The sequence below is a fragment of the Agelaius phoeniceus genome, chromosome 17 (genome assembly GCF_051311805.1).
Source record: "Agelaius phoeniceus isolate bAgePho1 chromosome 17, bAgePho1.hap1, whole genome shotgun sequence".
Classification (NCBI taxonomy): Eukaryota; Metazoa; Chordata; class Aves; order Passeriformes; family Icteridae; genus Agelaius; species Agelaius phoeniceus.
The window spans coordinates 873,841-901,045 of record NC_135281.1 but is presented as its reverse complement, the minus strand read 5'-3'; the positions used below and the strand labels follow the sequence as shown (position 1 = coordinate 901,045).

Here is a 27,205-nt window from a genome sequence, read left to right as displayed (position 1 = left end):
TTCAGAACACTTTCAAATACATTCTTCAGCTCATGCTACTGCAGCAGTGAATAAACACCCAGTCCAATATGGCTCAGTGCTGACTTAATGCTCTAAAAACTGCCTGAGACACACATTAAAAGAGATCTGTTGAGTTCCTGAGGGATTATGACAGGAAATGATGAATTGTCACACCAGGTTATAATGGCTGCTCTAAGTACACTTCCTATTAGCAATACACTACATTTTATCCAACTCTAAAAACTATTTCCAAGATGAGAAGGAAGAGGAAAAATGGAACAACACAAGTTTCAGCTAAAAAGCATTCCCAGGCCACATGTCCTTTGAACCACAGTGTGCTTACACTGGGAGAAAATTACCTGCAACGGCAGTACTGTTTCCTTTTAATTTCCAAACAGAAGAGTTGCTAACAAACTCAGCCACAGAATCTGTTTTGTGCCATGACTTTCACCCAAGGCAGCAGGACCACAACCACTCTATGAGAAGGGGCCAGAGCACACCAAGCTGCATGTCTCACCTTTGCCAGTCCAGAGAGCAGCTCCAGGGCAGCCAGAGAGATACTCATGTCCTGCCTCCACTGGGAGTTGAGCCTTTGGGTTACCAGGTGAATGCTGCGGATCAGCAATCCAGCAGCTGTATCTGTATGAAGAGCTAGGATATAACCCCAAAACCACACACCACAGGGAGGGAAAATAACTAAGCATTAGTGACAAAAAGCAAAGCACAGGCACAAGGCAAAGCAGACACAATACAGACATAAAATAAACCCTAACCATCTTGAAACTGGTTGATGCCTTTTGCACAGGCTAACTTCCTCACATATTCTCCAGGCATTATACAAACCCATTCGGACCAGCTAGCTAAATTTAAATTTTTTAAAGACATTTTGAATAATCCCAGAGTTCTGCTGCTTTTCAGCAGCAAAACAGCCAGCTTCAGGTTTTGCTATTGTACTTAAATTGTCTGTCATGTTATGTCTTTTAGTCTCTGGAAAATACATGCTGTGGTAATGTATATTAAACATCAGTAGTTGTACTGAGGAAGCAAGGAGAACATGTCATTTCAGATATCTGTGTTAGAAGTTAACCATTCTATCCACACCTAATGTTTATCAAAAGCTGCACTGGTTCAATAGACACAGATAATGAAAGAATTAGTGCTAGAGAAACAATTCTTTTTAACCTTCTGTTTTCTTGAACCTTTAACTGAAAATTAAAAATGGAAAACGTTTTAAGTATCAGTTGCTCTCATTTCAAAATGCTATGAAACATTAATACTATCCGTATTTGTTAAAACTAAAGTATGGAAATTAATGTCAGAAATAAAAAAATGGTCAATGACTAGTTATAAAGAGACATGAGAACTATGACAGATAATGCATATGCTTCCCAAAATTTAAATTATCTTATTTAACACTCAAGAACTATGTCCAATGTCATAGCAGGAGCAGATTCAAGAGTTTACTATGGCTAAACAGTAACAACAGACCATCATGTTTTCAGTTTTCTCTTGTTTGAAGCATCTAGTAGAAACACTAATTTTTTTCATAAGCTCATAACAACCTTCGGGGCACAGGAAATTTTAAAAATCCAATAAAATGAATACACTACAAAAATATATTTCAAGTTATGTCATGGTATGAGACTGTAATTCCAATATTTAGAAGATTTTTAAAATCTTACAAATGGGTATTTTTACAAGCACTCATCAATGAAAACCCACATAAATTAAACAAACAATTTAAATGGTGTGCAGAAAACTAGCACTTTGATAATTTCAAACAAGCAAATCCTTGGGAAAAGGGAAAGCACCAACATGCTTATATGAATCCCTACAATATCCTGAAGCCTTTCCTGATAATCTCCTTCCTCTGGCTGTTTACTGAACTAGATAAAAAAACCACCACCGAACATTTTTGGTTGGTGATGATGGAACTGTCACTTTAGGCTACATTACAATAAAGGTGATTTGTTCTCACATTTAATTGGCCAACATTAAACTCAAGACTAAAGGAACAAATGAAATTTCAGGATCTTGACAGTCAGCCAGCTTACCACACACAGATTTAGAACATGGATTTTACTACAAAGAGTCAAAAATGGACAGTACAAGACATAGCAAACTAAAGTTAATTACTAAATTCTATTGTTACAGTGTATGACATATCACAAGCCTCCTGCTTACTTGCTCTATAAAAGTCAGAGTTCCTGGAATGTTCTTAAAATGTGGTTTAAGAAAAGGTGCTGCAGAGGTCAGGTGAGCATTTGGAATGCTATCAAAACTAATGAAGTGATTAATTCAAACTTGATGTACATATATCTCATTCTTGTTGACAGAATTTAGGTATCCTGAAAACCTAAGTTAAAGTTTGCAAACACCTTTTTCATAAGCTTTTACATTCTGATTTTGAAAATGTTTATAGAGTCCTTCAGTAGGGTTAAAACAACCACTGGAAGGGCACATGTGAATGCAGACTTGCAGCACACAGCTGGGCTATCCCCCTGGCTCCAAACACCTGGGCACATTAATCCCGAAGCCAGAACTGCTACAGAAAAACCCAGAAAACACCAAGCTGGTATACCGTGCCAGGGTTTTCCAAAGAGCTCTCCTTACCATAATCCCTCAGGAGGGCCTGTGCTGGCCGCTCACTGTCAGGTGTTGTGGGCTCTGTGCTGCCACCGCTTGCAGTGCTAATGCCACTGTTCGTGCGACTGTGGCTTTTGAAGAGGTTGTTTTCACCACCATTCTGCAGAATGAAAGGCAGTTTAGAGAGATGAGAAAATTTCTGAGTTGCCCATGTTCTCACATGCAAAAGACCAAACCTCAAGATGCTACCTGAGCCCCTTCCAGTAACAAGTGAGGAATGCATTCTTTCTGAAGAACTAATTAATAAACAAAAATACTCACTGTTTCCATCTGACAGCCAATGGCTTCTAGCAGTGCTGAATCCTGAACAATATTTAACATTGCACCTGCAGAATCAGATAGAAGAAGGTAACTATGGACTACAGAAGAATTCATTACTAGAAGTCACCAAGCAGCACAGAAGGTCTAACGTAGAGGTTTGCAGTCCTGTCTTATAAAATCTCTTATTAAAACACAGGACTTGCTTTGAGCTTAGCCATTTTGAAGCAGATGAAATTTGAGACAGAGAGTAGTTTCAGCTATGTTAAAAATGCCTTGAACAGAATCTAAAAAAGACTGAGAGGGGATCTCGTCATTACACATCAATATCTCAAGGTGGGTGTCCAGAGGATAGTGCCAGACTCTGTTTAGTGGTACCCAGCAACAGGACAAGGAGTAATGCACAAACTAAAATACAAGAAGTTCTATCTTGACATGAGGAAAATGTTCCATCCATGGAGGGTGGCAAAGCACTGGAAGAGGCTGCCCAGGGAGGTCATGGAGTCTCCCTCTCTGAGGACATTCAAAACCCACCCAGACAGGTTCTTGTGTCACCCACTCCTGCTGACTCTGCCTTGGCAGAAAGTTAGACTGAATGATATCCAGAGCTCTCCTCCAGCCCCAACTGTTCTGTGATAGGTCTGTCAAATTCCTCAGTTTGGAAGGATTTTGGCTTCACAGAACGGCTGGAGTGGTTCCTTGTCTCACATCAGACTGTGCTCATTTAAAAACTCAGGTTATCTGCTTGGAAGCATCACCTCCAGATAATGAGGAAAGCAATAAGGACATGGACCTGAAACTGGCTGACACTGGCACATTTGGTGGCTTCAGTTTAAATTTTCTGCCTCCTTCCCTTGTCTCATCCATCAATGAACATTTAGGAAAACACAACTTACTCTATGAAGGGAAATGACAGGACAAGGGGGAATGTTTTCACACAGAGAGGGCAAGGTGAAGTGGGATGGTGGCAAGAAATTCTTTCCTGTGTGGGTGGGAAGGCCCTGACACAGGCTGCCTAGAGAAGCTGTAGCTGCCCCATCCCTGGAATGGTCCAAGGCCAGGCTGAACAGGGCTTGGAGCAACCTGGGCTAGTGGAAGGTGTCCCTTCCCAGGGAATGGGCATAGAATGCATGGTGGAACGACATGAGCTTTAAGGATTTTTTCCCAACCCAAATCACTCTGTGATTCTATGAAATGCACCACTTGCTGCCAAACATTTATTGGCAGATGGAAACAAACCCTGCTTTTTTGAGAAGCTGGTGGCACATGTGAGAATTTCTGGCTAAAGTGGAGATTCATGAATCCCCTCCAGCTAAATCCAGCAGGAAATAACTTCACATATGGAAAAAGGAGCTTAAGAGGAGGATTACAGGGCAGGTGAACTGGCAGGGACTAGCATGGGAATAATAATTCTCAGGAGAAAAGCCATTCCAGGTAGAGCAGCTATCCAGCCGGCTGCAGACCAACTCAGTGTGGAGGGGCATAGGACCACAGGGGTGGGATTTAACAAAGCATCACCCTGAGGTGTCAGACACAGTAGTGGAGGTGGGACAACCTCAGGGGCACCAATGCTCTGAGAGTCTCACTTGGCAACCACAGATATTCTCACCCCTTCACAAGCACTGGGTGCAAATTATTCTTTCAAATTATTCTCCTCTAGTCTTCTGCAAGAAAAGAAACTGCTCAAACTATTGCAAGATAACCTTCCAAAAGTCTTTGCAGACTTGGATTTGTTTCCTTTCCTTTAGCTATGCATCATTTTCTTGCTCTCCCCTGTTAAGCAGGTAAACTATCTGCCTCCCAGAACAAGGCAGACACTCCTCTCACACCACAAGACTGTTGCCTTTTTAAACAGACAAGAGGAAAGTTGTAAGGGCAAGAACACCATCATGTTGAAAAAACCACTTCTAAAAAGAGAAGAATAAGGGGGGACAAGTAAGAATAATAGGCATGTACATTTGTACTCATCTGAAAACATACTTAACTTGACAGATTATGCACTATCCAAGTTTTCATCTTCTGCTTCCTTTCTGAGTATTCAGCATAACGTTAATCCACTCACTACTTTGAAGAACAGTGTGCTAAACTGTGAATAGTGCAGCTCCACACTCTATTCCAAAACTTCTGGATTTTGTCTGAGGATTTACACACCACTAAAAAAATGTCATCTGTATTTTGCCAATGCTGGATGACCAGTCACCAATATGTCAATATGTTTCTTAGGCTTAACCATGCCAAAACCAAAGGTTTTCTCTGAAATCCATTAATCAGGAATCCTTCCTAAAATTATGACTTTTTACCTACTTCCATTTCCAGTTATGACTGACTTTCTGTGCTAGAATGTGCTTCACTCTTGCTTCTACTTTTCAAGTACTACTCCACATAAAAAGGGAGAGATTAACAAAAATGAGAGGCTTTTTAAGATGTTTTCATAGTATGAGGGAGATTACACATATGACAACCTGCCAGGAATTTAAACCTTCTTCTTGCAAAGCAACACATCACTAATAACCCATATTATCCCAGGACAGATTAAGACAGACATTTCTATAATACAGTTAATAAATTAAAAAGCTGAAATAACCTAGTATCATTTGAGTGTTGTTGGGATCAGTTTCCGTTTGCAAAGCTCCTATAAGGATATTCACAAGCCTCAGCTTCAAGGACAGGAATGTTACTGGTTTATCATATGCTGAGCTTTCATCATTGCTGAATTTCCCTTCCAGGACAACCTGAAGAAAAAATATACTTATTTCAGTATCAATTAAAGATCATGTCAGCAGGGTTTCAAAAGCCAATGTTCACAGCACACATTGCTACTGACAAATGATAAATGTCCTACCTCAGACTTTATTGTTCCAAAATGATGAGGGAGAGGCAACAGAGACAGCAAGATGTTAATAGAAGCTCTTCTTAGCTCTGTGGGGTTTACATAGATTTTAAACTTTGAGAGTTCCCTGCAAATCAAAGCATCAGACAGTTAACCAACTTTTCACAAGAATCTGGAGCCAAATGCAACTAAGTTAATATCAAATATACACCCACCCAATGGTCTTAAGTTATTTGCAGTATGCAATGTAGCTGTTTCTTTCTAAGACCTATCCAAAAGATGCCGCAGGTCAGATTTAAGCCCAGGAGATAAAGAATGCTTTTTGTCTAAATGCCTAACATCAAAATGAAACATGGTACCAAGACATAACACATACATTGAAGAAGACATGCAGAGACTACTATTAAGTGCCTAACTTAGCAAAACATTCAGAAATCTATAAAGCTCTGATAAGAACCTACTCCAACTTCATCAGTCTAAATTATCAACTTTTCCATTTAATGATGCATAAGATTACTTACTTATTGAATACATTGCAACAACAGCCACTAATGAATATCTTGTGAAAGTTTACTTTAAAATCAATAGGCTTTCAATATATTTTTGACATATTTCAATATATTTTCCTATTCTTAAAGGCACTGCTTTGCATCAAAGAATATGCAGCTAACAACTCATATATTTAATTTAAAATAAGTACTGTTATTGCATTAAAGAAAACTGCATTAAAGAAAACTGAACATTTGAGCTCACACAGTGCTGCTATTATTACCATTGAATACACACACACTGTGGGCCCTACATCGCAGAATTCCTTTGGTGAAATTATGCAGGAATGACAAAAGACAAATACCTCTCAACATCTCTGATAATGTTTATATGGAAATGGCAATTTACCTGTCAGGTAAAATGGTCTCCAGGGCCGAAATGAAGTAGGGAACCACAACATCAATGCCTTTCAGGTCACAGCAGAACAGAGGAGGGGAGTTTAGAATAACACTGGCAAGAACTGGGTGGCAAACGAAATCTGCTATCTGCAAACCCTGAATTAAAAGCATGTAAAATCTGACAAAGAAAGATAAGATTTAATTATTTGCACATAAAATCATCAGAATCCCACATGATTCTGCAGCCACTATTTGATCTTGTCTATATAAAACAGAGTAAGTTTCAAAAACAGACCTAGGAAACGTTCATATAAATCTTCCCGTATGTTACTTAAACACAGGCAAGCACCCCTGACCAGCTTAATAAACCCTCACAAATGACAGGTACTTCATATGAAAAGCTAATGCAGCACAGTTTTACTGAAATCTTTGACTTGTTGCAACACCCAGACTGGGAGCTGTGTAAGCACAACCAGCTGGTTACTAAGAGTGGATCACCTGCTCTCCACTACTCCCTTCCCATGTAATGGTGGGAACAAGACCTTGATTTTAGCTCCCCAATACAAGAAAAATACTGTGAAACCTTGGGGGAGGCAGTGGACAGAACAATGGACAGAATGTCAGGACAAGACACACTGATCAGCAATTTGGAAAACAAGACTAATCTTAACCATCACAACCACTTCAAATGAAAAAGCAAGGGCAGAAACCCAGCTACCCAGTTAGCTTCTTTTGCGGGTTCTTGTTAGAGAACATGTATGCCCTCTTAATTGTTTCAAAGGTCTTGCAGACATAGAGGAATCCCACTGACTGGCCAAGAGAAATATGAACTATCTATACAAAAAATACTACAACATCCAAGAAATAAAATTGTTCAGTCTTCTGGGAAGTTTTAATGCCATCTGGGCCAAATGTACTTGAAAAGTTTGAGAGAATCATTATTTAAAACTGATTCTCTGCCTCTAGCATTTGCTATTTTACATAACAAAAAATTGTGAAAAAGCTATACTATTACAGGCAATACTGCTTCATTTTCTCAGAAATAAAACTGAACACAGAGGTAGTTCAAACACAACTGTTTCAAATAATGGGATATCACTGTATTTCAATACTCAGAGGGTGAAAAAAAAAGCAACTACAAAAAACCAAACCCAGTGATGTGGTATTTGACAACACAAGAACCTTTACAGTCTAATAAAGTGTACAAAGTCTTATTTTTTCCATCTGAACAATAATCAGTGACAAACTCAACCAAAATAAAAAATACAGGAGTCAAGAAAGTGCCAAAGAAAATGTTCCTTCCAGCTTGAAACACTTTAAGGTACTGTCCTTCAACTGAAACTTGAAGAAAACCCAGTGAAAAGCAGCATCATGAAAATGTGAGAAGAAAACAGTGCTGGGCTTAGCCAGGAATCCCACCTCCAGCCTCTGTAAGCCAGCTAGATGTTTTTAAACTGGCAACACAAGATTCAGACAGCAAGTGAATGCTATTCACTGGGAATTAGTCTGCATCATAAAGTTACACCAATAAAGGAACTGGAAGATAGGTTAGTACCGGGATAGATAAGCTGGTAATATTTCCTCCCCAGTCTTCTTGCTACAAAATATCCTACACAGTGTCCCGCATGCCTCTGCCCTTCCTGCTTCATAGTTGTCTGGGAATTCACTTGCATCAAACATGGGGTTGGAAGCCATAGTGTCAGTGGACATTTGGGATCCTTTCCGGCGGAACTCCACACTAGCCTGCGTTGCTATAGCTGGGAAGAGAAAAAACAGCGTTTCACTGTGCATGATAATGTACAGAATAGGCTCATGGGATCCTGGACACAAAGATCAAGTCCAATTTAGTAGTTAATATGAAGCTATTAGTTCACTGCATTTGAGCCAGTGCCTCTGTTTAGGAAATATTTGTGGGTGTACCTAGCTTGTTTACTTCATAAGGATGACAACAACTGACCTTCATATCCTAGAGACTGTCTCAACTTTTTGCTGGGAGGAGAGCACTTATATCCAATACTAGTTTCCTATCCTCTCTCAAAGGGCAAGGATCTGCCTCACCTGGTTCTGGTCCCCACAAAAATGAAATGCCACCTTCCCTTGCTCTCTTAAAAAACAAAAAAAAATTTCAATGGTGCCATTACTATTAACCTCCAAGGAAGTGCCTCACTTCCAGCCGGCCAACTCATCGCATGCTGCCCTGAATACCTAGCAGCTTTCATCCAGTTTTGTGGTACAAACATACTTACTAAAAAATAATCAAAAAATTTTAACGCACCGTATGACAAAGAGAAGGTTGTGAAATCCCATTCTCCTAATTTGGTCCCTCTCCTCATATGATCACTAAAACTGTCAAATAAATAAGAGAGCCTCCACAGAGCAGCTACCATGGGCTGGGCCATCTGCTGCTCCCTTATCCTACAAGAAGCTCGATGACCCTATCAGAGGGTCCTGACCTGGTTCTGCCCAGCTCTGTGCTCCCTCCCTGCAGGCCAGTTCTGCCAGTCCACACCACTCCAATCCATGTCTTTCTGGAGAGATTTCTGGTCTCCCTTTCACATATCAGCATTGTGTGGATACAAGACTACTTGCTCTGTTGCCTACATCCTGTCTTCCAGGATAGCTACCAAAACAAAATATATACTACACTCAATGTGATTTTTTTTTTCAATTGTTTTTCCTCTTCCTTGGACAGTTTTGCTCTAGGATTACTAACAAACATCTTAAAGAGTGTGTTCTTGTTTTTAGCTAAGACTAGATGGTTTTCCAAAACTTTTATAAACTACAAAAGCAAACAGCAGACAACGTGTATTCCTGACATAATTACACCTATGTGTTTCTACCAGCAAAAGAGAACTTCTCCTGTCTCAGCTCTGGGACACTAGGGAACAGCAGGTTCACAGTCAGCTTTGCAAACAAAGGCATGTTAACACTTTAGCAGTTGGAATACCGATAATTTACAGATAGGGTGCTTTTTTGTTTTGTTTTAAAGGAAATGTCTTAATGACAAGTGCCTACTCCTAATTTTTTGTTCTCAAATTTATCATTTAACCTACGTTTACCTCATAAATTTTCATTGGCGTTAAGTAGAAAATAAGTACAAATCTTTATGCATCTTCCCATGAGCCGTTTTTTGTCCTAAATAAGCTATCCAGCAATATACTGTAGTTGGAAAAAAACACTACATGCACGATGCATACAAATCAAACACTAGGTCTGTAAAATAAGCTTTAAGTAAAAAAAACATGGTTAGTGCAAAGTCCTGAAATTCATGACATGATCACAGACTAAAGTACAGAAAAGATGGGTCTGATTCAGGCAGATTAATTTGCTTTTGCCAACAATCCTCCCCATTCAAAAACACACACAAAAAAAATTACTTGTCTTTTTCAAGTAAAAGTGCAAAAGCTACAAGAGACAATGAGAATGAATTTACAAATAAAATATGGGATTATGGAAAAAGAAAAGCATGACCGCAATTAAGGAAAAGCTACTGGTTCCTACTTACAAGATTTATAAGAAAGAAGAATTTGGATAAAAGATGCTGCAAGATAATAGAAATAAAATGGAAACAAATCAAAGGACAGCAGTAGTTATAAAATACTTTTAAGATGGTGAAATTGTAATATAAGTTAAGAAGCTTTTAGCTTTCTAAAAAATAGATTAAAAGCTTTATGATACAGCAAGCTTGTTAAACACATAGGAAATTGGCATACAGGTCCAAAATTATGGTTTTGAAAGTATCATGCAAAACAATGAACAAAAAGTTACAAAATACTACTAAAATTTAGAGCCGTTCATATCAACATACACCAGTTCTTTAACAGAAGGTATTAACCCTTCTCAGCTCACAGACTTGTCCCCATGCTGCAGTGCACTCCAAGCATACACCAGGCTATCCTAAGGCTCCTCTGAAATAGAGTATGTCTCTCAGAGGGAAAATTACTTACCTGCAATCTCCTCACAGCAGCACTCCTCCTTCCAAACCAGGAGCTCTCAACACTAGTACAACTCCTATTTCCCTAAGCCAAGTTGCTAACAACCTGAATACCTGAGCATGCCTCCCCTGACCACCAGCTTCATTAACAATCTTCCAAAGCAGAAACAAAAGGTAAACACTCCCAGAAACATTAACATCTCAAACAACGCCCAGAGAAAGAGAGTAAGAACTCCAGCAGCCAGGTACTACCCACCATCTGGGGAGAGCTACTTATTTGAACAGGTAGGGTCAGACCTATAACGAAGCCCCTCAGCAGCACTCACTATGATCCCAGACAGGTCTGCTTAGAATTTTCTTCTAGAGCCCCAGAAACATTCTGTGGGACATTAATGACAGTAGGGCCAGAAGAGGTGAGGGTAATGATGCACCCCAAGGCTCTACAACTGCAAACAGCCCCAGGGCCCAGCAAGCCCTGAGGTGTGTCCTTCAGCTGCTCTAAAGTGCAGAGCTGACATCCTTTAGGTACAAGGATTGAGAATGAACCCATCAGATCGGAAGATTCAGTTGCTGAAATGCTGGCACAAAGTGCTGGTGAACCTCTCCCCACTCTCAGAGGCTGAGGACAGTAGGTAGCAGTAGCATGCACCATACAGTCAAGCTTGTCTGAAATACATCCTGCCACTGAAGCTGCCCTGGCACAGATACACACACCAAGCTGTCATTCTTGGGTTAAACTCATAGAGGCCCTGTAGCCAATTTCTTATTGAGGTGTTATTTATCATAGGGATCTATTTATCCCACACTATCAGCTACATAAATGCCACGCACCCATCTAATTTTAACAACTACACCAGCAGGACCCAGCTGCTTTCAAACCACCTAGGCATCTTTCAACCAGCCATTTTTACTCTCTCACCACAACACAGTGATGTTTATCAGCTGCCCACCAAAAAGCTTCACCATTAAAGTCTGTGTGCAGAAACTAAAACCTGATAAGGACACTCAAGACCCAAAAGCATCATGCCAATCATGGCAACATCATTGCTCTGCTTCAGAATCCAAACAATGACACAGGACTACCTTGAAGGACAGGGCTCAAAGAGCAAAGAGGACAACTGCTTTCCAGGTGATAAGCTCCACCAGCAGCAAACTGTATACAGATGACTTCCAGCTAATCTTGAGAGAGAACAATTCTCTCTTCCCAAAGACAGATAAAATCAGAACAATCACAAATGTGGAATACCTACAGTTTTCCAATCAAGAGTTGGTACAAGGCGTTCACCCATGAGATGACAAAAAACTGAAAATCCATGAAGCAGCAGTTAACCTGACAGAATCAGGAGAGGTGAGGCTGAAGGGGCCTCTGGAGATAGTCAGCTCTCCCCCACAAAGCAGGGCCAAGTACAGGAAGTTCAGTTACCCTTCTACACATCTAGACAGTTTTTTATCTCAAGACTTACAAAAAGCTTGACATTTTTTCCACCCATCATTTTTCATTATTTCCTTTCTGGAGGTTAAAGAGTTCCAGTGGGAAAATGTGAGATCCTGGGACAAGGGAAAAAGGAAGGGTAGAGGGGTAGTCATTCGCATCAGTCTTCATCAAGTACGCTTTATTTCCAAGAGCTCATCAAAAAGGTGTGCAGTAAGATGGGACAAGAACAATGTGTGTCAGTACGATTTGTTTAAAAGAACCAAACTAAATTCTGAACTAGAGCTTGAGACCACAGCTCATCCACAGGGCCCCTGGAAGGCACTGCACTGAGCTCATTAATCTCTCTGGTAATCACATCACAGGGATTCTCACTGAGACTGTGCCACACGACGGAAGAGGAGAGAGAAACACACACTAAAAAACGCAGTGTTCCAGAAGTACCCCAAGGCACAGAGGTCTCTAAAGGACCAAGGAGCAAGTTGTAATACTTTTGCAAAATGGTTCTCAGTCCTCCAGCCAGTAATGTAACAAAGAAGCCATATCAGACAGCCAAAAGAGAAAGAATTCTTAACTGCATGGCATTGAAACAAAGTAAATATTAGAAGGGTTTAAAGCTGCTGAGTTCTTACACAGCTGCAGTTCCAGACTTAAAGAAAAATAGTGTGTGTGGGCCAGTGGAAGACAATACTACATGGCAAAGCTGATTTTAAGTGCAGACAATTCCCAATCAAAACATTTGAAGTGCCCATAAAAATAACAGTGCTTCTTGAAGCTAATGCTAAGAATATCAACAGCAGTGTCAGACATGGTAAAAATATTCCAGGTAGTAGTGGAATAGCCAAACTGTAGCTGTAAAGCATCAGATTTATTCTGGACATCTTTCCTAAGAATGGGGACTGTGGCAGATAACTGTCCCTTCTCTACTGGCCCTCCTCCTCCAAGCTGCATCTACATTGGGCAGCAGGAGGATGGGCACAATGTGCAGATCTGATTGTTACTGATGAGTCCCACTTCTGCGATGGGGGGGGCCTCAATACAGACCTCTCCTGGCCCACCTCATCAGCCAGCATAGCACCTCTTGCCTCATGCTCATCAGGGAGGAAAAGATTTCACTTGGAGGCATCAGGCATCACAGGTCAGATTCCCAGAATAAAAAGTTTATGATGCAGATTTAAATCTCTTTCAAAAGACACTGATGCTTCAAGCAGAAACTCCAGGGGCCTGGCTCTTTACACATCTTACTCATTCTCCCACCTTAAGCAGAAGCTGAGCAAAATAATAAATCAGGCAATCAGAGTTTGGGGCCTCTCTACAGCGTTTCAGAAATAGGGGTCCACGCTCAGTTCTCTCTCCTTCAGCCAGCTCATCTTGGCACCACCGTGACCAGTGATCTTACCAGGCGGTAACAACACCCTGCAAGGGCAGCAGACACTTGACTAAATTCCTGTAAGTTAATTCTGTCTTCCAAATTGCTAAAAAAGCAGAACATGACACAGCTAGGTTCCTAGGAGTCCACCAACATCATTGTGTCAGAACCACTGCTGCTAATACACAGCAGATCATGTGATGTGCAAAGACTGGTCTCACTACAGACAGCTTGGAAGAGCACAGAGGATGAACAGAATTAACTCCATTCCAAACAGCTGTCTCCAGTTTTCAGAAAGCCAGTAAATATCCCTGTAAGACTAATAACACAACAACTTTCTGATTGCTTTTAGGTGATTTAAGACATTGCATATATGAACAGAAGGCCTTGTAACCCCTTCAAGGAAATTAAGCCTTTGGATTACGGACGACTGTGTACTTCTGCCAGCATAACAACATTTCTGTTTAAAGCTGACACTTTTGCATAAGCACCATCTAAGCCGACATCCTTCCTTTACAGGTTAAGCATTTCATTAAAATCGCTCAAAAAACAGGTTATGTCAAATTTAAAATGATCTAATCAATCTGAAAAGCACTAAATGTAGTAATACATTAAATGCATCTGTAACTGAACACACCCTCAAAGGATGCCTTGCTCCCTCCTAAGCTCAGCTGTTTCCCCAGTCATGAATCATAGGCCTTTTACAGAGAGATTCTGAGCTCCTATCACGAACATCCACAAAGAACACTTTCAAAAAATTATGTGCTACATACCTAAAAACACCTTTAGAAGATCCCAAATCCTAAGCGTTCACACAGGAATTTGACACAATAAACAAGGAAGATCACCAGTTTAACTGCTGCTGTCAAGTCACACTATACATCCAACTTGCTATAACAAATGGTTTTCCCCTCTTTTGCTTAGACCAGTGAGTTACTGACAGATTAATTAATAGATCTCTCAGAAAAGTTAGCAGACATTCAAAATACACAAGGAACAGGAAAACTGCAGGGGGTGAGAAAGATTATTCTTTTCTGAATATTATCACCAAAAGTAAGATAAGAGCTAAAAAGCCTCTCTGAGCAGAGGACTAATTCTGATATGATATCTCAAAACATCTAACCTCTGCAGCTGAGCAAAGCACAGGAGACAAAATAAGTTTGGCAGTTAAGGGTTGAAGACAACGAAGATATGAAGTCATCAAGGGAAGCACACAGCAATCATAACTGATAGGCAGCAAGTTCACTAGCTATTTTAAGGACTTCTGTTTCCGTAACACTCTACAAAACCAAGAAGTTTTCTTGGTTGTGCACTATGTGGAGCCATGTAGGACAATTTTTCAAATATTAAAGAGTTGATATAAACAATTTTTATTAATCATAGATAATCAAGCAGATTTAAAACTAAGAAGTGGACTCCTACCATCTTATTTCCTTCGCTCAACAGCATTTTCCCCAATATCATAATTGGAAGTGCCATGCTTGTTAGAGCAAAGGAGTATTTCATAGTCAAAAGTGGACTTTTTTTAAACTTTGAAATCTCCAAACAGCTGCTCAGCTAATAGCAGATGCTGGCTCAGCTCAAGGGATTAATTACAACAGAGCACTTCAGATTTTACTTTTTTTGGATTATGCATGTGTTAATCTTGAAGGTAGGAAATATCAAGAAAACAAGGAAAAAAGTGTACATATATTTTTGTAATATTTACCAGTCATGCTGCTGTCTCTGTTTATTCCATTATGAAGTTTACAGTGAACAAATGCTGCATCAAACAACCACGATCCAAAGAGGTTCAAGATGCTGTTAACCTTTGGCCTGCGAGGAGCTGGCAGTGGCCGAGGCTCAGAGCTTGTCTGGTTTGGGCTAGAGAGTGGAGAAGTAGAAGAGGGTTGGTGCTGCACTTTTGAAGCATGTGCAGTAGTTACCTGTTTGAACAGAAGAACAGATTAGCTCCTAGAATCAAGGAAATTAGTTCTGCTAACTGAAGAAATAATCCAAAGGGTCAGCTACTCCAACAGAGAGTATGAAATCTTACAGTGCTGGTTTTCATGGTCACTTTGTTCACAGTCACTGCCCGATGCCGCCGGTTGTGGGGTGGAGTGGTGTTGGTAGCAGTGCTCTGGGGCATGCTCAGCCTGTTCACTGGCGTGGGTGGTGCGCTGTCTGACCGGGGTCGGGAAATGCCTGCAAGGCCAGGAATAAAGCAGGCTTTCAGCAAGAATTCCATGGGCTCACAGAGAGCAGGCCTTTAGTAGGCATAGGAGCCTTTGGTCAATAGCCATGCCTCCCATGTTCCCCAAAACGGCAGTAGCAACAAAAACACCTCTCCCTATTTTACTATTAGCAGAAATAAATGCATAAGCAAATGGAAACAGTAATTACATCAGATAAGCAATTGATTAAAAAAACACCAATGGACTCCACACCTTAAGGTTGTGGGAAATGGCAGATGGGAAGAATCAGACTAGAAGCAGGCAGAGGGAAAGGAGCAAGGTTCATTTGCCAAAGACAATTTCACAGCTCACTTCTGCCAAAATTCAGGTGCCTCTCACCTTTGCCTTTCTTTCCCAATCATAACTCCCACACCCTTCTAAGATGTCTGGCCCTTAAAGCCACCTTAGCTCACTAAATTAAGATGAAACCCATCCACCACACTGCTTTCTGCTCGGTTTCAGCTGGATTGGCTGCTGAACAGTCAAATACAAAGGCAGTACACAAGACAGAGTAAGAAAGCACAGCAAACTATAATTTTTCTGGCAGCAGCAGGACATGAGACCAGTTTTTAATCCAGCTTCAGGGAAATTCATGGTGTACAGAGCTCTTCCCCATCATAATCAGAAGCAACTCAACATCTGCAAAACTTGAAGGGACAAACACCATTTTTGCCCATTTTAATGAATTCCAACAACCTTGTGCCCCGTTTGAAAAATGAAGTGGGGAACCACAGTGTGCTTGGGAATTTGACACAGATTTTTTTCGACCCTGTTAATTAAAGCACCCAAGTACTTTTCATAACACGTTACAGAACAATTTGCTCCTGCAAAATCATCAGTGTTACAGCCCAGGCAGAGTATGCACTATGAAACCTATTGTTTTGGTACATTTGGCTGGAAAAGAGGACGTACTATTTTGCCAAACACATCATGTAGGTACCAGGGAGAGCAAGATAAAACCCAATGTTTTAGCACTTGTGACAGAAGGTAATGAGCTCTCCCATCAGCCTTCACTGAAGATCTTTCTGCAGCTCTCAAGTCTGCCTGAGCACACTCTCCCAATCCATACCTACAGCCTGAAATTAATTTTTTAATAGAAATCTCCTGTGCTCCAATGCATTGTAGTCTCCATCTCTGCACTCCAGATAGGCTATTATCACTCGGGGTGCTTCATCTTGCTACAAGATCTTCAGAAGTCTTAAGTGTCTGATTCATAAAACCACAGAATAGTTTGGGTACAAAGACCCTCCATTCCATCCCCAGTCACAGGCAGGGACACCTCCACTAGACCACGTTCTTCTGAGTCCAGTCCATCCTGACCTTAGACACTTCCAGGGATCCAGGGGCAGCCACAGCTCCTCTGGGCAACCTGTGCCAGGGCCTTACGAACCCTCACAGGGAAGAATTTCTTACCAACATCCAGTCTAAACCTGCGCTCTGTGCCCCTAGGGCCTGCTCTTCTCCAGGCTGATGGTCTCGTTCCACCAGCAGGTTTTTTATTATACTGTTTATATATCTGCTCTAGTCTCCTGCAATCTCTCATCAGCTCAAACTTATGGCAGATGACATTTGTTTGCACACATTTAAGCAGAAAAGCAGGGGGAAAAAGCAGCTCTTCCAAGTTTACAATAGCATGTATTCCCTGAAGAACTTTCAGTAAGTCTGAAGCATACTAAGTATAATGCTTTAAATTTCAGGTACTCCACACTGTTACTTAAAACTGACCAGTTAGAGCTACTCAGTTACCAGCAGACACAAAGAAATACATCTTTTCTACTCAGCAGTAGTAGTAAGCCACTAACCATAAACTAAGGGAAACTTGAAAACATCTGAAGATGACAGTCCCAATTCAACACCTTATAAAACAGGCACACAGCAGTTGCCACAAAGATTAGAAACACGGTGGTGAGTGCTCAAGCAAGTGTAAGTGCTAGAGCATAGCACTTGCACTGGTGATTAGATGGAAAGAGAAAAGAAGCCTTGTTTGGGAAAGAGATCCCTGGTTTTGTTTTATTTTATATTTCTGATTTATTTGTTTTGCATTTGAAACTAAGGCCATCTACAACTTCATGCATTCAAATGTTACTGTTGTGCATAGAGATTTTTTTAGAGGTGATCTCAAGTCTCCTCCTCATCAATTCCAGGATATACTTGCAAAAGATTAATTGTTATTCATGTATTTACAGAGAAAACAGATTTAAAGATAGTAAACTAATTTTTAAATTATTATTTCTAGCTACCCATGGGCAAGACAAAAGCATTACCTAGGAATGCATCCACTAAACAGCTGATTCCACGCATGGCACGAAAGAATATTTGAGGCAGATGTTTAAGGCAGGGGTACTGATTCAGTTCTTGAGTCATCCCACTCACATTCAGAAACTGCTCCTGAAATCTGGGGGTAGAGCTAATAATGGCTGGGTTACTCAAATCCACAGGATTACTGCACAGAAAAAGAGCAAAATATATGTTAGTCGGTTTAAGAACAGCTGTTAAGATTTAAAAACACTTGAAGATGCAGTAGTATAAGGCATTCGAGTAACACCACAAACCAGCATCCAATATCAATACATTTTAGCCTCTCATCACAGGAAGGCAATTTTCTCTTCCTGGGTTGGCAGTATATAGCTGTCTTAATGTCAAACATTATCCAAACATATTGAACAATTATAGTAAAATAAAACAAACCAGACCACACACTTGCTAGACTAATTATTGCAGAAATAATAATTACTTATGAGGTCTTTTGAGCCCAGTGAAGAGTTGCTTATATTGTTAAAGTTATTCTAGAAAGGTAAGCAATTAAATACTGTCAAACATACTGACAAGAAGGGAAGTAAATTGTAAAAGTTTGAGCAATTTTTCCTGACTGACTCAAAATCCTGAAACAGCAAATTTGTAAAAAGCCAAATTTGAAGAGTACAGTACTTGTGACATTTGTACTACAAATGAAGAAAGAGAGTCTTTTAGTTAGTTAAGAAGAAAATTTCAAACAGCCTAATGTTTATCTAGCTTTAACTATTAAATAGTATTTAGTATCAATTTTTTAATATTCTGTCCATTGAGAGCATTAATGTAATGCCACATCCGAAAGTCTTTAAAACAAAACACAGCATTTGGTTCAGTTGTGCATTTAAAATTAACATGTATGGTAAAATTAAGTGTATAGATTTCTTCATAAAAATAAATATATAAACACTCATTTTAAAAATAAATTGTAAATTAAATTTAACCTGGAGAATAAATGAAAGTTGTAAGCATCTCCCAGATCTATTGTTCAGCTTTTCCTGTTTGTTACCTCAGAGAAACAAAATTCTATTGAACTCTTGTTTTTCAGATACTCCAAAATGCCAAATAGCTAAAATAGATTTTAATTAACTGAACCAGTTTACATTTTGAAAGAGTCAGAATTCAAACCTGAACACCACTCACAGCCTGCCCTGAGCTGCTTCATGGGCACTGTCACAAGTCTCTCGTTTAATTCTATTTAGGTGCTTAATCTTGGCAATCTCCAGAGAAATGTTTCATTTATCATGCAAACGTATAGAGTTGATTCAAGAACAGGAACAGTGGATGGCTGTAATTACAATACCTCAGCATATGTAAAAAGCGAAACCATGTTTGTGCAACGCACTCATTATCCATTTCAAGAGGAATCAGACCAGCATCTTCATCGGGAATTTTGAATGGAGGAAATGAAGGTCCATATGTAAAACGCAGCAACCTAGAAAGCAAGTCAGACAGACCTGGCTCAAAAATTGAGCATTGCCTTTGCGCCCCAAAGGTATCAGCAGCCCACAGGTGAGTCCACAGGCAACAAAGCAACACTCCAAGTTTTCCTAGAGATCCCATTTTATACAATCTCTCAGCCTTGGATAGTGTGCACCTGGAGCCTGCCTAAAGCTCCAGCTAAACCCAAAAGCTATTAAGGGACAAGACCCCTCAGCAGCTCTCCCATCACTTAGCCAGAGGGGTCACCAGTTATCACAGCCACATGTACATCGACAGGATGCTACATGTGAAGGAAGAAGGGATTTTTTTTTTAAAGAAGGAATCGAAGCCCTAATCCTCACAGCTCTTTAGCTCAAGCTTTCAATGACACCAGCAAGTCATATTAGGTTGCAGCTCTAAATTCCAGCTCACGACTGATGACCTACACTGTACCTCAGCACCCTGAGCAGTACTCACTGTTGGCCTACAAGCAGCACAGGACTTGCAAGCCACAGTTTAGTGAGTTCTTCAAAACAGATGACACCACATCTGCCAGAGGCTAGGATCTACAGACCAGCAAAGAGCAAACCAGTGATCCAGTGCCATAAGGACAATGCTTAGAAGTGCTGTAAGAAGAATCACCAGTGACCTGAAGAATCACCAGTGACCTTCACTGAGCTCCTGCTGTCTAATCTGACCCCTGCTTCAAACCCAGCTTCACGAAATTACAGTTCAATTTCCCTGATAAACATAACCTTGATGTTTTCTAAAGGAATGGAAGAGATCTGCACTGCACCTTCTCAATATCACAGCATTCCCAGAAATCAGTTTGTCTTTCCCTAAGTTAACTTCCTTGCAATAGTCATGAAATGTCCCACTCATCCTTACTTATAAAGCCATATAGTTTTCTAAAGTCATTACAACTAGAAGAAGAGAAGGAGAAAAGTAGTTATGACTGACCCCTAAACCAAGAGTCAAACAGGCTGAATTTCCATCTGCCACTTCTCCCAGCAGTGGGTACTACAGTAACCTGCAGCCAATTAACACAAGTGTCTGAAATCAGAGCCTATTTACAGTACCTAACCTGGACAGAAAAGCAAAAGAGCTTTAGGACACGAGGCCTTCTCCAGATGCAAGGATGATGAGGAATCCATTCAGTGCCAGAGCTGGTGGTGCAGCTGCAGTGACAGCTGCAGATTGAACTCCCTGAAGGGAGGCTGGGAAATGCCAACCCTGTGCATAACAAAGGGCACTGGATCTGTGGCCCAGCCAGGTGCTCAGACAATGCAAGAGCCGAGGACTAGGGAGGAAGAGCCAAGACTTGCACAAGCTTGGACTGTGAGGGGATAAAAGCCCAGGAGTCCTTTGCTGGGCTGCTACTAGGAGGCACCAGCTCAAGCTGTTTCTCTGTTACTGTGCTAGGAATAAAGGGCTTTATGGAACGAGACATCCGAGACTCCCATGGGAAACCTGGGGTTGAACTGGTGAGAAAGCTGGTCTGCCTGTGAGAGTGGGGAGTGCAGGGAGTCAAACAGGGCACGCCTCAACTCACTGGAGCTGCTGCTGCTGCAAAGGGGCTTCAGTCCCAGCAGTTAAAGTCACTGGTGGTGGAAGAGTGACTGCCAGAGAGTCTTTGGCATGGGACAGACTGGGAAGTTTCCTTAAAACCAGAAATTCACAGATCTATACCGGCAGGAAATGCTCTCCAGCCCTGTGTCCACCTATATTTAGTGCCCAGAGGCACGACCTCATGGTACGGTTTTGCTGAGGAATTACCTGGCTCTAAAAGACCCAAAAGAGCCTGGCCCAATCCCATGCACCGTCACGCCCCACACCCACTGCCTGGCAACACAGTGCACTGCTTCATTTCTCCCTATGACTGCAAGAAACCAGTTTTTCAAAGAGCATGATCAAATCTTTAATGACATATGGAACATTTTCAAGAATGATTGAAGACAGAAATAAATTTTAAGCCACACATCCAAGACAGTTAAAATATATTGAAAGCAATCTAGATGGGGTAAAGGTAGTATCTATTAGCATGGCAATACATTTGAGACTCCAGTTTCATCATGCTAAAAATCATAGCTAAGGACACAAATTAACACTGCTTATGTGTACATATTTCCAAATATAATTTTCCATATGGTTTTAATTCGAAACATTTACTCTCAGCTTATTGCTAATAACCTGATTCACAGAACTGTTTACTAAAACATTTTAACTGTTTGAAGCTGGAGCTTCATTGAAATATTAAAAATTCAGCTAAAAATACCACTGAACTTAAAGGTAGCCTCAGAAGAGCCTAAGCTTCCATGTATCAGGCATAAACCAACATTACTGAACACAAACTAAAACATTCCAGAAACCCTGCATACTCCTGTGCACCAACAGAACCAAGACTCTTAGTCAACAGTGGGAGAGGAAGTGTAGGCACAGTGTATGGTGCAGAACATCAACACATGTTTTGAGACAGAGCTGTTCTTTTCAGATCACTGAATCATAAAGTATTTTCCGTTATGTAATGCTACATCTAACAAGCTAAAAATAGCTGAAGAAATAACGTGGGAAATACACAGAACTCATATTGCAACTTTATTTCCCAGGGGTTTAACAAATAGCTGCATAACCTGGAAAAATCTATCCACGCTTCACATTTTGACAGGTAATTCAAAGGAAAAGTTTTCAAAGTTGTAATAAAACCTTGCAGAAAAAGACACTATTGAATATTTCACACTGCAGCAATTTTAACACATCTTTGAACTTTCACAGAAATAAGTTACTGATGTTTCAGGAGAGCTGGAAGGAGACCCAGATGACTCTCTTCCAAGCAATTAATTCAGTTCTTTCCTCCAAGAGTCTGAGATTCGTCCCACAAAGACTTCACACCAAAAAGACCTCAATATTAAGGGTACTGAAACTCTCCTCACTGTTCAGAACCTTCTATTACAGCCAAAACTCTCCTGCAACCCCCAGATGTGAGTGTTCCTTTGGTCAGTTTGCAGGTCACACTGATGTGGGCGGGAGCTGACCTACTGAAGGACAGGAAGGATCTCTAGAGGGATTTGGGCAGGCTGGATCAAGGGGCTGAAGCAACTCCATAAGGTTCAACAAGGCAAAGTGACAGGTCCTTGGGTCTCAACAACACCAAAGCTACAGGTTTAGGGCAGAATGGCTGCAAAATGCCCAGCAGGAAAGGCCCTGGGGGTACTGGCTGACAGCAGCTGAACAAGAGCCTGGTGTGCCCAGGTGGGCAAGGGGCCAATGACACCCGGCCTGTACCAGCCATGGGGTGGCAGCAGGACCAGGGCAGTGACTGTCAACTGTGCTGGGCACCGGTGGGGCACCTCCAATCCTGGGGACAGTTTTGGGCCCCTCATGGCAAGAAAGGCATTGAGGGACTGGAGCATATCTGGAGAAGGGAACAGGGCTGGGGAAGGGGCTGGAGCACCAGGAGCAGCCGAGAGAGCTGGGAGGGCTCAGCCTGGAGAAAAGGAGACTCAGAGGGGACCTTCTCATTCTCTACATCTACATGAAAGGAGACCAGAGCCACCAGAGGGTTGGCCTCTTCTCCCAGGTAACAAGGGACAGGACATAGGGAAATGGCCTCAAGTTGTGCCAGGGGAAGTTCAGATGGGATGGAAAAGGTTTGTCAGGCACTGGCACAGGTAACCCAGGGCAATGGTGGAGTCACCAAAGGGTTTTAAAAGATCTGTGGATGTAGCAATTCGGAACACGGGTTAGTGGTGGGCTTCGCAGTGCTGGGGGCATGGTTGGATTTGATGATCTTAGAGGTCTTTTCCAACTTAAACAATTCTATCATATATGATCCTCACTGTTCCCATACCCAGCAAGACTCAGGACAGCTCTTCTCCCCCACTCTCTAGAGCAGAGAGCCTGTGGTCTGCCTCTGACCCATCACATCCTCACTGCCAGGGAACAAGTGCCAGGCAGCTGTAACACAGTTCCAGCTCCACAGGGTCCAAGCAGAGTCCAAGAGTCACCTCAAACCCAGCAGCATGAGCACTAACAAGCACCTAATAATTTTGATGGTGACACACACACATAATGCTATACTGATATTCTTGAGTCACTCCTCAGGGGATATGATGAAGAGTCACAATCATGAAGACTAATACACACACACCGTAAAGTGCCAAATATCACAGAAGTGCTATGCTTACACAAAAACAGAGAATCCAACTCAGACCTCCCCTTGCAGAACAAAGGAATACCCGCACAATCCAAGGATACAGCAAGATCTCTCACTTTGTATTGCTTATTCACTTTTGGATTGCTGCACATTCCACAAATAAGCAACTCCAAAATACGTATAACCATGATTATCCCCATACATGCATTTATTTCCATGGGATTTCTCCTACCTGGAAGTAAGGGCACAAATGACCTTGCTCCACTGCTCAACTACTGCAGGATGATGTCGCCAGTTAGCCACCATCTCTTTGGCAGTTTTCCAGTAAGGAGGTGTTGGAAAGCACCGTGTACAAGCGAGTAACCATACCTCAAACAGCACGCCAATTAATTTTTCAGCCAGATTCTCAGCAATGCCACCTTGCAACAGAAACCAAGCACATCTTCAGTTAGTGTTCCATCTAAATAACTTCAAATATCTCCCCAAAGAGGTTCTGGTTAAAGTGCATAAAGATTAAGCCCTTTTTTCCATAACTTGTAAGAATGATCCTTGGTTGCTTCCTACAGCCAATTAACCTTTTTGCAAGACCACATACAATAGATAAAGCCCAGCCACATGTGTGTAATAAGGGACAGAAGGAATCCACCAATCTTAGGCAGTCTTCTATTGCACTGTGTCTATACTGAAGTCTTTTTTTTTAATAACTAACACTATTTTTTTGCACTAGGCAGGCTGAACAGCAAAACAAAGGAATTTTCACTGAAACAAACAGGAAACAACAGTGTCTTAAACTGTTCATACCAAACTGTTCATGTATAAAGTTACTGTCTTGCAAAAATACTTTCAGGAAAACTCAGCTCCAAATCATCCAGTCTTTTCTGGCAATGCTTTATTTTGGAGTAATGGGGAAGAATTAGGAGCGAGCTATTGTGCTTTGGATAGCTCCTAAGAGCTTTTAATAGGTTCCCCCATCCTGCTCACAGCTGAATGTGAAGAAGAGACAGAAGTTTTTTAATAATTGAACCAAATGAAAGATGAACATGAACCTTGCACAGTTGGAGCTGCTAGAAGAGTGTCATTGATCTGAAGAAGAAATAATAACAAAACCTCCCAGGTTTCTCTTGCCATAATTGTTGACTCATGCGCCAGCTTCTGGACAGCTTTCAAAACCTGCAAGCACAGTCTGATCTGACTGGATCCCGGGTCTGGCCTGCAAGAGAAGAAAACAATGCTTGAGAAATAGAACTATTAAGTGATGTATTCAGTAACATGAACTTTCAGCTTGTTCAACTTACAAAAGGAAACAAGTATTATTGAGTGAGACCCAAGAACATAAGCCAATATGCTTCTGTGCACCCCAACTCTGTCTCTAGGCATCCTAACTCTGCCTTAATGAGCACAAGATGCACCGTAACGCTCTTTTCCACATGAGACTCAATACATAGAGCAAGCACAATCCATCATCTCATATTTATCTTGGGTCAAACAATGACAATCTAGTTGCAACATCATGAATTATTACATACATAACTCTGAAGTGGCAAATTAGGAGAACATATTGTTAGCAAAATAATTTAAATTCTTCCTAGTTCTCCTCTTGTTTCCAAATCAACTCTTATCATTTCTACCTTTAGTCTGATGTTCCTATTTAATGACCCCCTTCTAGATCTTCTTCTGTAAGCAGTTAGAAGTAAGGAAGGAAGAAAGGAAACAGTTTCATATTTCCTAGGTTTTTCCTGTAGTAATAATCAGATCCACACTGGCACTACTGAATCACTCAATACAAAGTTGCTCAGAAGCAGCACAAAGCAGCATCATCTCGTCCCATCAGTTAGTCTGGACAATGCAGAACAGGCACAAAACAGTAATGTGACACATTCTGGACAGTATCTGAGGACATTGGTAAAAAACCTTAGGAAGCCCAAATTTTAAAGGGTGAAAGAGGAGATTAGAAATTAGAGTGTGCAGTAAGGCATATTTCCACCTGTACATCATTTCATGATCCCTCCTACCACCACTGAAGAGATGACAAAAAAACCCCATACATGTATTATCTTCCACTGGACTAGTAAGTAGTACTATCAGATTCCTTCCAAACATTTTCAATGTGGTATAACCCACAAGTCATATTGCATAGCAAGCACCTCAAGAATGTGCTGGTCCACTAAATACTATCAACTTTTATCTTGATAGCATAATGTTGTATTACAGTATTGGAAAAAAAGATTACAGAGACAAGATAATGCATAATTGCACATTACTAGCCACAGCTGAGGACCTCAGTGAGTTGCTTGATGATAGTGCTAGATCATAACCCAGAGTCTCTGTAGAATAACAAACTTTGGGATAAGTGAACCCTGCCTTTCTTACAGCACTATTTTTGCCTGAGCAACAACAGAGAAGATTGCTTCAGTTGAAAGGTATCCTTAATCAATATAGGCTTGAAGCTTCTAAGGATGCTTCAAGACTTGTTTCCCTAATCATTTAGAGAAACTGTAAAAAACCAGGGCTTATATGCAAGCTAACGGGATACTTCTGTGCTGATCTTGTAAAGGCAACTTGAACATTCCTGTCCATCTATGACTTCCTCTTGTTTACAAAGTTGACCCAGTGGCAGGCTAGACAAGCTATTTCTAGACTTCTGGATTTCTACAGACTGTGGCCTTTTGGCCATACTCCTTCAGAAATACTGTTGCCATGACTTCATATGAGAAGCATATGAAGTTATTACAAAAAAAAGTACTTTGGCAGTCACATGTTCCACAATCTCTCAAGCAATTCCAGACATTTCTGTTGCAGAGGACCTGGATATCTGTACCTCACTCTCCTGGAGAGGCACTAGAGGGGGAGAGAGTTCTCCTATTCCCTTCCAACAGTGTTTGTGGCACTGAAACTTTATCTGACAGCAGTAACAACCACTACTGCTTAAGTCATCTTCAAGACCTCTTGGATATTCTAGGGTTGCCAGAAATTGAAAGCCTGGGGGGTTGCCTGGTGACTATTCAAATACGTCAACAAAGTGTTTGCTTCTTCAGAGTGGACAGAAGGCCAGTGCAGGAGGGAAGGAGGCAAACACCCTCTCTCCTGTCACTGCAGCAGATAGAGGAAAGCTAACTTGGCTCACCCAGCCTTCAGTTTTCTTTTTCAGCACCACACAATTTCAAGGACTGTGCATGTCAACATTTGATTCAGCTGAGCACTCAGACTAGAATAATCTATATGCACCTGCTCTGTATGGGTGTACACAAGCTCCTGAGGTGCCATTTACACTTCAGGCTGCTGCTGTGTTTCGCACCTCACCTATATGTCACCATCTGAGTCTGATGCCTCTACAACTCTGGGCCACCACTTTAAAGGCAGCCAAACCAACAGCTACATCGTTTCCAGAGAACCAGAATGAGGAAGGAAGCTATTTTATTTCACAACCTTCCATAGGACATAGGCTTATAAAAAAGACTTAATATCTTCAACATAAGAACAGATTTTTCCAGGAGACAGTTCAATACAGGTTGCTGTAACACCTCCTAGGTAAGTATTCTACATGAGTCCATCATCAGCAGCAACCTGCATCAATTGGGTAAACCCAGAAATCATTCTCCTCTTCCCCACCACAGACAGCTAGGTCTGAATCTTTGCTTTAATTCAAGGCAGGTGTGCACAGCTTAGTTCTGTACTCCATTTGCAGTATAGAAATTTCTCCTGTTGCTGGAGTGAATTCTGAACATAGCACCCTGGAGGGCAAAACTTAAAAAGAGTAGGGACTTGAATGTCC

At 41.2% G+C, this 27,205-nt stretch overlaps 1 protein-coding gene across 5 annotated transcripts in view; it reads right to left on the bottom strand.

Moving 5' to 3' along the window:
• Positions 1–27,205, bottom strand: part of RALGAPB (Ral GTPase activating protein non-catalytic subunit beta) — a 64,601-nt gene that overhangs the window by 28,190 nt on the left and 9,206 nt on the right. The window contains exons 4-17 of one of the 5 annotated variants that reach the window (XM_054644141.2): positions 24,480–24,643; positions 23,666–23,852; positions 19,162–19,293; positions 17,834–18,012; positions 15,392–15,540; positions 15,065–15,281; positions 10,127–10,162; positions 8,177–8,378; positions 6,632–6,799; positions 5,747–5,861; positions 5,489–5,636; positions 2,908–2,972; positions 2,614–2,746; positions 518–651 (exon numbers count right to left, since the gene is read on the bottom strand). In XM_054644141.2, the coding sequence (XP_054500116.1) occupies positions 518–651; positions 2,614–2,746; positions 2,908–2,972; positions 5,489–5,636; positions 5,747–5,861; positions 6,632–6,799; positions 8,177–8,378; positions 10,127–10,162; positions 15,065–15,281; positions 15,392–15,540; positions 17,834–18,012; positions 19,162–19,293; positions 23,666–23,852; positions 24,480–24,643 (2,029 nt within the window). The remainder of the gene's footprint in view (positions 1–517; positions 652–2,613; positions 2,747–2,907; positions 2,973–5,488; positions 5,637–5,746; positions 5,862–6,631; positions 6,800–8,176; positions 8,379–10,126; positions 10,163–15,064; positions 15,282–15,391; positions 15,541–17,833; positions 18,013–19,161; positions 19,294–23,665; positions 23,853–24,479; positions 24,644–27,205) is intronic. The other 4 variants (XM_054644142.2, XM_054644143.2, XM_054644144.2 and 1 more) reach the window with 4 other exon arrangements.